Below are 12079 nucleotides of genomic sequence, written 5' to 3' on the forward strand. Positions count from 1 at the left end.
TTGTTCAAATACATATTCTGGCCCTCTGTCCCTTTCCGCGCCCTCGGGAACCCCAATTAAACGTAGGTTTTTCTTCCTCAGGCTATCATTTATTTCCCTTAATCTATCCTCATGGTCTTTTAATTGCCTGTCTCTTTTTTCCTCAGTTTCCCTCTTTGCCATCAACTTGTCTTCTATGTCACTCACTCGTTCTTCCACCTCGTCAAGCCTCGTCGTTAGGACTTCTAGCTTGGATTGCATCTCATTTAATTGATTTTTAATTTCTGCCTGATTGGATCTAAATTCTGCAGTCATGAAGTCTCTTGAGTCCTTTATGGTTTTTTCTAGAGCCACCAGTAGCTGTAAAATAGTGCTTCTGAATTGGCTTTCTGACATTGAATTGTAATCCATATTTTGTAACTCTGTGGGAGAGTGGGCTGTTTCTGATTCTTTTTTTTGAGGGGTTTTCCTTCTAGTCATTTTGCTCAGTGCAGAGTGGCCAAAAACAAGTTGTATTGGGAAAAGGAGAAAAAGAGAGAGAAGGAAAGAAAAGAGAAAAAGAAAAAAGAGAAAGAAGAAAAAAATAGGGGAAAAAGAGAAGAAAAAGAAAGAAAAAGAAAGAAAGGAGAAAAAAGAAAAAAGGGGGGGTGGGGGAAGCAATCAGAAATCAAGAAGAAAGAGAGAAAAAAAAGCGCAAAACAAAACAAAAACAAACAAACAAAAAAAAAACAAAAACAAAAACAAAAAAACAAAAAACAAAAAAAACCACGGGGGAGTATCTTCCGATTCTGTGTAGTTTAAGTCCCTTGACTTCCCTTGGAACTGGTCCGTCTCGCTGGTCTTCTGGGGGAGGGGCCTGCTGTGCTGATTCTCAGGTGTTGGCACTTGGGGGAGCTGCTCTGCCCCTGCCTGGTGCAGGGCTCGGTGGGGGTTGTTGACCCCGTGAGGCCCCGGGAGGAAGCCACAGTGGCGGGGGCAGCTCTGGGAACCTGGATCCAGCCCCCGCAGTAGCTCCGGGGCTCTCCGTCTGCAGGGCCTGGGGGCTCCCGGGCGGGGCCGCTGATCTGCTCAGTTCCAGGCAGGAGCGTCCTTGCTGTCCTGGGCCCTCCCGGCCTCTGCCTGTCCCGGGGGAGGCCGGATCCTGGGCTGTGTCCCGGCGCCCTGTGCTCCGGGGCCTGCGCTGTTGGATTCGCGCTCCCGGCGGTGCAGCCCCCTCCGCGGAGCCGCCGCCCGAGCCCCTCCGAGCTGTTCCCGGAGCCGCGCCGCCCCCTCCGCGCGGAGCTTCTTCCTCTGCGCGAGCCGCCGCCGCTGAGCTGTTCCCGGAGCCGCGCAGCCCCCTCCGCGGAGCCGCCGCCCGAGCCCCTCCGAGCTGTTCCCGGAGCCGCGCAGCCCCCTCCGCGCGGAGCTTCTTCCTCTGCGCGAGCCGCCGCCGCTGAGCTGTTCCCGGAGCCGCGCAGCCCCCTCCGCGGAGCCGCCGCCCCAGCCCCTCCGAGCTGTTCCCGGAGCCGCGCAGCCCCCTCCGCGCGGAGATTCTTCCTCCGCCCGAGCCGCCGCTGCTGAGCTGTTCCCGGAGCCCCGCAGCCCCCTCCGCGGAGCCGCCGCCCGAGCCCCTCCGAGCTGCTCCGGGTCCCGCCGAGCGCTGCAGCCCTTAGGGAGCTCGGCGCACTCTCCGGGGCGCAGTTCCTCTGTTACTGTCCCAGGGAGCCCGAGGGCGTCCCCGCCTTTCTGGGGATCCTGCTCCAATTCCCGGGGAGCCCCTTTCCGCGGGGAAGGTCGGTGCAGCTCCTGCTCCTCCGGGACGGGGCTCTCCTGTCCTGGGGACACTCGCCCCGGCCTCAGCCCGGCTCCTCGCGGGGCCCCTCCCCCTGGGAGGCCTTTTGTGTCTTTATTTCTTTTTCCCCGTCTTCCTACCTTGATAGAAGCGCGAACTCTTCTCACTGTAGCGTTCCAGCTGGTCTCTCTTTAAATCTCAGGCCGAATTCGTAGGTTTTCAGGATGATTGGATGGTTTTCTAGGTAATTTGCTGAGGACAGGTGACCTGGAGACCCTGCTCTGCCGCCATCTTGCCCCTCCCCTGGTCCAGCACCTTTATTCTCTAATCACAAAAACTATAACACAGGTTCTGATTTGGAAAAGCATGATTCTCTACGTTTTCACAATTTCTTAATTTTCTTCAGTTTATTTTATACCTCCCAATTAATTTATTTTTGAAGACATTAATGTCATTGTATCATGCTGTTTTGAAATGCTTTCCATACTTCACTTTTTGCTTCAAATTCAATAAAATAAAATTCTTAACAAGACCACCAAGACCCTGCATTATTTGGCTCTTGATTGTCTCTCCAATCTCACACTAATCACTGTCTCCTCCACCCCTACTCCATTCCAACCCACTGCGTCACAGATGACTCAAGAGATAATTCAAGAGTCATCAGCCTTGCTCCAGCCCTTTCAATTTCAGAAGCTATTTTCCTGCCTTATATTATAAATATAGCTTATATATTACCTCCTCAGAGAGGCCCTCAACTATGTAGCTGAATAGTTTCCCTCCATTATTTTCTAAATATGTTTGAGACTTTCATAGCTTTTATCTAATTTTGTTATTGTATATTTTATTGTTCCTTGATTGTCTGTGTACTCAATGAAAATATAATCTCCAAAAGGTAGGAACTTTTAATTTATTTTTTTTCACTCTAAATCCAGCACCTAAAACAGTATCAACATATGCAAGGCAAGCACAGGGAGTTTATTATTAATATATAATTTGGCATATGCCACAATTCATATGTCATTGACTACTGATAATAATATATTTTAATTGTTTTATTAGGAAATCATGAGAAGATGCCCTGAATGGAACTTTTATGTCAATTTTGAGATTGAAGCCCTTTATGAGTTTGGAATTTAAATGAAATTAATAATTTTAATATCAAAAATATTTTTCAAAAGAATATACAAGAAACCACATGTATGATTCTCTTCCTTTTAATTAATATACATATGTAAGCACTGGCAAATACAAGCATCTTATAAGCAATGTTTCTATGTATCTGTCTGTCTTTAGATTCTATGAGATTTAACTCAGTGTTTCATGTTATTCTTTTACTAAATTATATTCCTTTTTAAAAGATTTTATTTAGGGGGATCCCTGGGTGGCTCAGAGGTTTAGTGCCTTCCTTTGGCCCGTGGCCTGATCCTGGAGTCCCAGAATCGAGTCCCACGTTGAGTTCCCAGCATGGAGGCTGCTTCTCCCTCCTCCTGTGTCTCTGCCTCGCTCTCTCTCTCTATGTCTATCATGAATAAATAAATAAATAAATCTTTAAAAAATAAATATTTTATTTATTTATTAATGAGAGACACACAGAGAGAGGCAGAGACACAGGCAGAGGGAGAAGCAGGCTCCATGAAGGGAGCCTGACGTGGGACTTGATCCCAGGTCTCCAGGATCACTCCCTGGGCTGAAGGTGGCGCTAAACTGCTGAGCCACCTGGCTGTCCTACTAACTTATATTCTTAATGAAATTTATAAATATATCATTTATCAACTTTGTAACTTAGGCCCCAATTCTGCCTGTTGTATACACATATACACATATACATAGAAATATACACAGCTTAAAGTTTACCAGTTGTCCAAATACTCATGGAAAAACTGTTTTCAAATTTTTGTTGTTGTTCTCAAAATTTTATTGTAAATCAGAGTTACTCATGGAGTTTGTTTAAAAAGAAAATCATCTGCCCAGTTCCCACCCCAGAGATTTCCATTCAGCATATTTGGGGTAAGGTCAGGCCACTGTATTTTTAACAAGCTCCCCAAGGGCTTCTCAGTCACACTTACTAGACACTTTTTAAACTTCTCTACGTAGACACTTTTTAAACTCTAAGTTAAAGTTACTTAGTTTCAATTCTGGCTTCTTTAGCAAAATCTGGTTTTCTTTTCTTTGGCATCTTCAAGTAGAGCCTATTAATGAGATTTCAAATTATTTTAAGACCTTTTGATATATTCCCCTCTTACCCTGTTACACTATTCCATTTTGAGTTCCTTGAGTATGTCAAGTCCCTTCCTACCTCTGGGCCTCTTACATGAAATTGTTTCTGCCTATTAAGTCTAGTCTCAGTTCTGTATGGTTATTATTTTTCTATCTATTATGATTCTCCCGATGTTATCTTGTCATTTCCTCAATGAGGCCTTTCACTATATTGGTTATAGGTTATCTTGTTAGTAGGATGTCTCACAACTTACTTATGACTTATTTGCCACTAGAATCCAAGGCCTCTTTGAAGGTAGACCTTGTTTTGCATCCTTACTCTATATCCCAAGAACAGAACATACCAATTGATATAAAGTGGGTCTCAAAAAGTAAGTGTTCCTTAACGTATTTATTCCTGGACACGTTATTCATTGGCCTTTCAATTTTTCCTTTGTTCATGATTTTGTTACACAACTCAGATTAAAAATCTTAAAATAAATAAATAAATAAATAAATAAATAAATAAATAAATAAATAAATAAATCTTAACAGGGCAGCCTGGGTGGCTCAGCGGTTTAGCACCGCCTTTAGCCCAAGTCGTGATCCTGGAGTCCCAAGATAGAGTTCCACGTCAGACTCCCTGCATGGAGCCTGCTTCTCCCTCTGCCTGTGTCTCTGCCTCTCTCTCTCTCTGTGTGTGTCTCTCATGAATAAATAAATAAAATCTTTTTAAAAAATCTGGACATTACTCAAGAGTCAGCCCATGTTTATCTCATTTCTTAAGCCAGAAACCCCAAACCAAAGAGGTTTAGAAGCTTGCCTTGCCCCATCAAGTCTATAACTAACATCAGAATAAAAGACAGCACTCACACAGTCTAGCTCCTGGGCCACTATTTCTTTCTCTACCCTGGACGATTGTTCAAAATTATATACTACATTTTTCAAAGCAATTATATTAGCTAAATTCACTTGGCAGTTGTCATGTATTAAAAATGATGGGTTTAGAATTATTTTTAAGGGGGAGATGCTATCCACTGTATTTCTGGTTTTTTGTTTTGTTTTGTTTTGTTTTTTAGTATTTTCATTATTATGTTAGCTGTTTTACCTCCTCCCCATCGCAGGCATCTTGCTAGATCATTGCCGGTCCCAAGAGGCAGAATAGCAACTGGAGGATGCTTGACAACATTAGCCTTTTCTGTGGAATCAAAAATTAAAATAAAATAAAATTTTGATCACAGATGGAACAACAGTAAAAAAGACAGCTTGGCATAAAATGAAGGCATTCCACTAGGTACTTATAACCAGAAAATGTTACATTTTATAGCTATATAAAATTATAAATTAAGATTAATTCATATATATTTGTTGCAATTTATAAAACACAAATAAATACCACAATACACAAAGCAAAAGGAAATTTCAAGACCCATGTCTGAAGAAAGACTTTTAAAATCTTAACTCAGTTAAAAATGGTGGTGGGTATGATTTAACATTATTGAAATCTCAAGGATGCAGGTATATGTGTCAGTCATAAGAATGTACTAGAGAGGCATTACCAAAGTGGAGGTGTGGGTTCCTATAAAAAGTTATTTTGCAACACCAACTCTAGATATATTTCACTTTAAGGAATAAAATATTTTGAAAAATCAAACTCTAAAAGCTAGTAAAATGCTAAAACAGTTTTATTTTGTTGTTCCTACCCATGGTGGATCAGAGTAAGCAACATAAGAACTGGGTAACTCTGAGATCATCAGGTTTTCTTTGAGATTAAGCTTTACACAACATAATGCTTTGGGCTCAGAGCAGTAAAGATCTCTGCATCGAAATTCCACATAGTTTCTTTTTTTAAAGATTTTATTTAGTTATTTGAGAGAGAGAGCATGAACAGGCGGCAAGAGGAGCAGAGGGAGAGGGAGAAGCTGACTCTCCACTGAGCAGGAAGCTTGCCACACCAGGATCCATCTCAAGACCCCAGGATCATGATCTGAGCTGAAAGCAAATGCTTAACCCATTGAGTCACCCTGGCACTCCAAAATTCCACATGGTATGGCATTTATCTATCTATCTATCTATCTATCTATCTATCTATCTATCTATCTATTTATTTATTTATTATGCATGCACGTGAATGAGATGTGGAGCATGACTGGGGGAAGGGCAGAGGGAGAAGAAGAGAGAGAATTTTAAGCAGGCCCCACACTAGATGTGGAGCCTGATATGAGGTTAGATCTTACCACCCTGACATCATTACTTGAGCCAAAACCAAGAGTCCATGCTTAACCAACTGAGCCACTCAGGTGTTCCAACATAGTTTTGTTTAAACCATCATATGCCTTCAATGATTCTCACAAACATATATTACCTTTCTTCATTTTTTTTTTCTATTTTCTCAGCATCTTAAAGTGATTATGTGTTTGTGTGGAAGAATGGGAAGGGAATTGATTATTTTGGGATGGATGTGTTATGGTGTAGTAGACAAGGCTTGGATTTGAGCTAAAATTAACTCATAATATCCTATTGTTTTCACTAAAATTCTCAAGTCCTGAGACTTTGTTGAAGCAACTAATTTCTGCAGTTCTCAAATTCTGTTTTTCTTCTTAAATATTGCATATTGTACTATTTACATCTTTTGTTGGAAGGCCAAGGAACACAATTTTCACTGTTTCTTAAAAAAAGGGGGGGGATCCCTGGGTGGCTCAGCGGTTTAGCACCTGCCTTTGGCCCAGAGCATGATCTTGGAGACCCAGGATCAAGTCCCATGTCAGGCTCCTCTTGCATGGAGCCTGCTTCTCTCTCTCTGACTCTCTCTCTCTCTCTCTCTCTCTCTCTGTGTGTGTGTGTGTGTGTGTGTGTCTCATGAATAAATAAATAAAATCTTTGAAAAAAAAATCAGACTAGAGTCATAAGATGCTCACCAAAAGCTCAGCATAGGATGCTGACAATATGCACTCACTTTTAATTGAGTACTTTTATATACATGAAAAGATAGAATATGTTCACCTGCATTTACTAAATATAAGTGTCTTAATTTATATAGATAGTAAAATATTTTTTTGAACCAATTCTTTCCCTTTTCTGAAAAGGCCCATTTGAAAAAAAAAGATTTATTAGAGACAGAGGGAGAGAGAATCTCAAGCAGACTCTGTACTGAGTCCAGAGCTCAACACAGGGCTTGACCCTGAGATCATGACCTCAGCTGAAACCAAGAGTTGGATGGATGCTCAGCCAACTGCACCCTCAGGCACCCCTGAAATGGCCATTTTTAACAAAGAATTGGTCCAAAAAAATGGATATTTGTTTGAGATATCTCCTAATGAAGGTCAATTCATGATCACTCTAGTGATAGTAATCAGTTTTGACAACTGTCTCTGAAAAACCAGCTAATTTTTCTCAGTCATCAAGCTTTTGTGATACATGTCTACATTTTATCTTCAATCATATATCTTATAAAACTAAAGGTGTAAAAACTTAATCAGAAAAACAAGCTAGGTTAAGGGTAAAGGGTGAGCTCTAATCCCAGTTCTATCAACTCACAGCTCTCAGATTCCACTCTAATTATTTAACTTTTCCACACCTTAACAGCTTCTTTCTAAAATGGGATTATCAACACTGTGTTACAGTGTTGTGAGAATTAAGATGAATGGGGTAAAAAACCTTAGTACAATGGCTATGAAAATAAAATAAGTACATCTATTTGACACAAATTTTATCACAAATGCTAAGAATCTCTTTGGCTCCCTCCCCAGGGCACTTAAACAAATGGAATTTATAGAGCCTGATCTCAAATAGCTCTGAGGGTTTATTAAATTCCATGAGAAATGGATTAAAAAAGAAGTATCTCTAGATACTTGCAAATTATTTTGTCAATTATAACTGTAAAATATAGAAAACATATTAAACCAGTAAATAATCTGCAACAACGCCAGATATCCCATTGCATCACTGTAGCATCCAAAGATATCAATGCACTAATAAAACATACAGAATTTTAGGTTACCACTTGCATCCCAGCCATGTTTAAGTATGTGTCTTCATTACCTATGCAGTCCAAAATCCACCCCACGGTTCCATCTCCACCACAGGCTAACACTCTGAAATCAGGAACATCACGGAAAAAGTTTAACCTGAAAAATAAGCACGTTTTAGCACATATTTTAAAATTTGGATTTTTAAAGTTTTGTATTCTTAGCATTTTATCTAATAAAAGACATTTTTATATTACGGAAATTATAAGATAATCTCAGTGATTTTATTGAAAAATATTAAATTCTTATCTAGAATACAATTCTAAAATTAAAGAATTTACATCTTGATTTAAACATATTTTAAATATATAATAAATATATTTTATTTTTTATCAACTCTAAAGTTTAAAAAACAAAACTAATACAATGTAATAATTTTTATTAAAATTTTCTCTCACGTGATCAGCATTTCACATATAATGCAAAGTGACATATACTACCATATTTCATTTAATAATTTTTATTAAGCAAAAATTCTCTTTTGAATCATTGTGTAAGTATAACTATTATGCCAGCAAATATGTCTTTGAGAGTTTTCAACCTTTTCGAATACTGGAAAAAACTGATTACACCACTTCTGTGGTGTTTCAGTGTTTCCTTTGACTTAGAATTTGCAAATGAGAGCCAGCCTTTCCCTTGTCTTTTGACATGGCCCTCAGCGTTGTTACCTAGGAATACTCAAACCTAATTGCTAAGTGGGCTGTAATAAATGCCCATAGCTTCTGTTGCTACTGCAAACAGCGCTGTGCTTATTAATGCAACCTACCTTAGGAGAAAGTTAAAAAGGCAGGTAATATAACCAGTAACACAATAGCACATGCCTATTTTCTTGCAATAAAAATTTAAGACAAAACAGAAACATGTGGCCTGTGTCTGTTCACCTCTCTTGCCCAAGGATAACCACTGGTAGTAATGTAATATGCAACCATCCAAGAAATGTTTCTATACATTTACATATGTGAATATACACATATGAATGTTATTACACACATATTTTTAACATGAATGTGATTATGCTATACATTTTGTTAATTTGTGTGCATTTTTTAATTTAAAAATATCTAAGAGGAATCCCTGAGTGGCTCAGCGGTTTGGTGCCTGCCTTTGGCCCAGGGCGCGATCCTGGAGTCCCGGGACAGAGTCCCGCATCGGGCTCCCAGCGTGGAACCTGCTTCTCCCTCTGCCTGTGTCTCTGCCTCTCTCTCTGTGTGTGTCTATCATAAATAAATAAATAAATCTTAAAAAAATAAAAATAAAAATGTCTAAGAGAGCTTTCTGTGTCAGCTCATATAGTGTTGCATCATCATTTACAAGTGAATGTATTACATAGGGTATAATTCTGTGATCAAATACCCCATTTCTCTTCAGGTACTTTTAAGCTATTTCTAGTGTTTTACTGTTACAAAAAATAAGTATTGTAGTTAACACTATTCAAAGGACATTAATGGAAGAAAAAAAAAAACAAAGGACATTAATGGGAACATATACATATGTTTTGAAGGCTAATTTTCTAGGAGGGAAATGTTCCACTGTATCACCATACTACTCTCTGAACAGCTCCCACTATAAAAGATGTGTCAATTTCCTTTAACTCCAAAACACTATATGTAAACAGCTTTATGATATTTCTTCAACAATAATGAAAAATCAAATTATTGTAAAATCACACATTCTTGTTTGGCTAGTGGGTTGAGCTTATTTTTGTAGGTTTACAGGTGTGTGATCTCTTCTGTGAACTGCATCTTCAAACTCTTGCCCATCTTTTCCACTGAGTTGTCTTTTGTTATTACTATCTTATAAATTCTACATGTTATGAGTGTTTTTAATTTAAATTAGCATTTTTAGAAAAACATCTTGTTAAAATAATACAAACAATGCATAAATAGAAATGTATAAAAATTAACTAAAACCCCACCACTTGATAAGAGGAGCCATGAGTATCTAGAATATCAAACTTCTATGTATTTCCCAAGGTTTTATATTGTGGATATTTACCTTCTGTTAGACATGCTACAGTATTTTCTTTGAGACTATTTCCCATTTGTTTACCTATATTATGCATCATATAAGATGATGTATAATTTAATTACCTATGTACCAATTGCCCACTCCCAGGGGAGAACATTTCCAATAATCTCTGTGCTCTTTCCCTATAGCAGCCTTCTTCCTCAACCACAAATGTGTGCACTATTTTCAATCTTCAGTTTCAATCTTCAGTCATGCGTATGCCATAGACAACACATTGTTCACTTTTTGCTTTTTCCACTTAGTATTGTTACTAAGACTCATTCATGTGATAGCTGAAGCTCTCTCCACATATAGTGAACTTATTTAATTTCTATTGTTAAATATCATTTATGTGAATGTACCTTTTTAAATCCATATCAATGGACATTTGGATTGGTTGGTTTACATTCTTCTAAAATCTGCATTATTTGACATGCTTCCTTAGTGCTCATGAACAGTGGCTACTTTTAGAGGATCATATGTGCAACTTTTTGTTTCCCAAAGAAGTTCTACCAACGTATGCATTCATTAACATTACAGATATTTGGCTGAAGTCATTCTCTGTAACACTTTTAATGTCACACTTCTCAATTTCATGTGTTTCCTCTTTTGTGAAATGGCTGTTCATGACTTTTGTTTCCTTTCTTTACTCCTTTTTCTCTTGCTGATTTGTAAAAACTTCTTTACTTGTTCTTAATTTTAATGCTTTTCTGCAAATGTCTTCTACAAACTGATTTTTTAAACTTTAATTGACTTGTATTTTAATAAACAAAATTTGGTTTTAATGCATTCAAATTTATCAATCTTTTCATAAGTGGTTAGCACTTTGGCCTATATTCTGTAAGAAAAGTTTGCCTACTTAGAGGTTATAAAATAACTTATATCTACTCTTTTTAAAATTTCAGTTTTACTTTTGACAATTCTATGTGGTGGTGTGAGGTAGGGATACCTTTATTTGTTCCTTTCCCTTCCTACCTCCCTCCATTTCTCTTTCCCTTTTCCTTCTTTCTTTTTTCCCTTCCTGTCTCCTTTCTTTCCTTGTGAATGTTATACACCAACTTTTTTCTCATCTTTAATCCATCTTTTTATTTATTGGATAACTTCCACTTCCTACCATGCATCATAACTCAGATTTCCATATATGAGTACATTTCTTTTTGAACTGTTTAATTTTATTCATATTTTGTCCATCCCTTTGCCAGTCTCACACTCTTATAACTCCTTGAGTAGTTTTATAGTAAGTCATTATCTCACAGAGCATGAAGAATCTAAGCTATATTCCTTCTGTGATTTTCCAAATATATGTTAAAGCTAACCAGCCCACAAAAATAAAAAAAAAAAAACAATTATGATTTTGATCAGAGTAATATTAAGCCTATAAATCAATTTTGGTAGAAATAAAATCTGTATAATGTTAATTAGGTTTCCTCACCCACGAATATAGTATATTAATAATAATGGTACTATTACTGATCTCCAATCTTTATAATTATTATGTCTAATTTTGTGGTCTAGAGCTCCAATATGTTGCTGAATTGGGATATTCATAGGTAATGTCCTATTTTGTTTCTAAATTTAAATGGGATATTTCATATTTTCTCCATTTAATATCATGTTTTTGTAGAGATTTTCCTTTTCTTTTTTGACTGACACCTTTTTATGGTAGTAAAGTTTCCTTTTATTTCTGATACAGTAAGGATTTTTACTATGAATCTGTTAAAAAAGTTTCTGCATCTTTTGAGATGTTGATATATTTTATCTCATTTAATCAGTACTGTGGGAAAATACATTTACATATTTCTGTATTATTAAAGTAATCTTATGATACTTTTATATACCCAAATTGGACACTTGAAATTTTTATAGAGAACTGGACTTGGTTTGCTAATATTTTGTGTAAATATTTTGAATCTATATTGATGAATCCAACAGCCTTACTATTTTTCTTCCTGATACCATCTCTAATTTTTTGTCTAAATTTGTCTGTCTCATAAAGTGAGTTGCAGAATATGCCCTCATCGTACATTTTTGGAAGCATCTGTACAATTCTGGAAGTTTCTTAAAACTGGTAGCACTTGCATATAAACTATTTCTGGTG

General features: G+C 37.9%; 1 protein-coding gene across 7 annotated transcripts in view; it reads right to left on the reverse strand.

The window, feature by feature from the left end:
- Positions 1-12079, reverse strand: part of DGKB (diacylglycerol kinase beta) — a 704768-nt gene that overhangs the window by 406661 nt on the left and 286028 nt on the right. For all 7 annotated transcript variants that reach the window (XM_041728249.1, XM_041728247.1, XM_041728246.1 and 4 more), the window contains 2 exons: positions 7988-8073; positions 5055-5144 (listed from right to left, as the gene is read on the reverse strand). In XM_041728249.1, the coding sequence (XP_041584183.1) occupies positions 5055-5144; positions 7988-8073 (176 nt within the window). The remainder of the gene's footprint in view (positions 1-5054; positions 5145-7987; positions 8074-12079) is intronic.

This window comes from Vulpes lagopus, chromosome 13 (assembly GCF_018345385.1).
Source record: "Vulpes lagopus strain Blue_001 chromosome 13, ASM1834538v1, whole genome shotgun sequence".
Taxonomy (NCBI): domain Eukaryota; kingdom Metazoa; phylum Chordata; class Mammalia; order Carnivora; family Canidae; genus Vulpes; species Vulpes lagopus.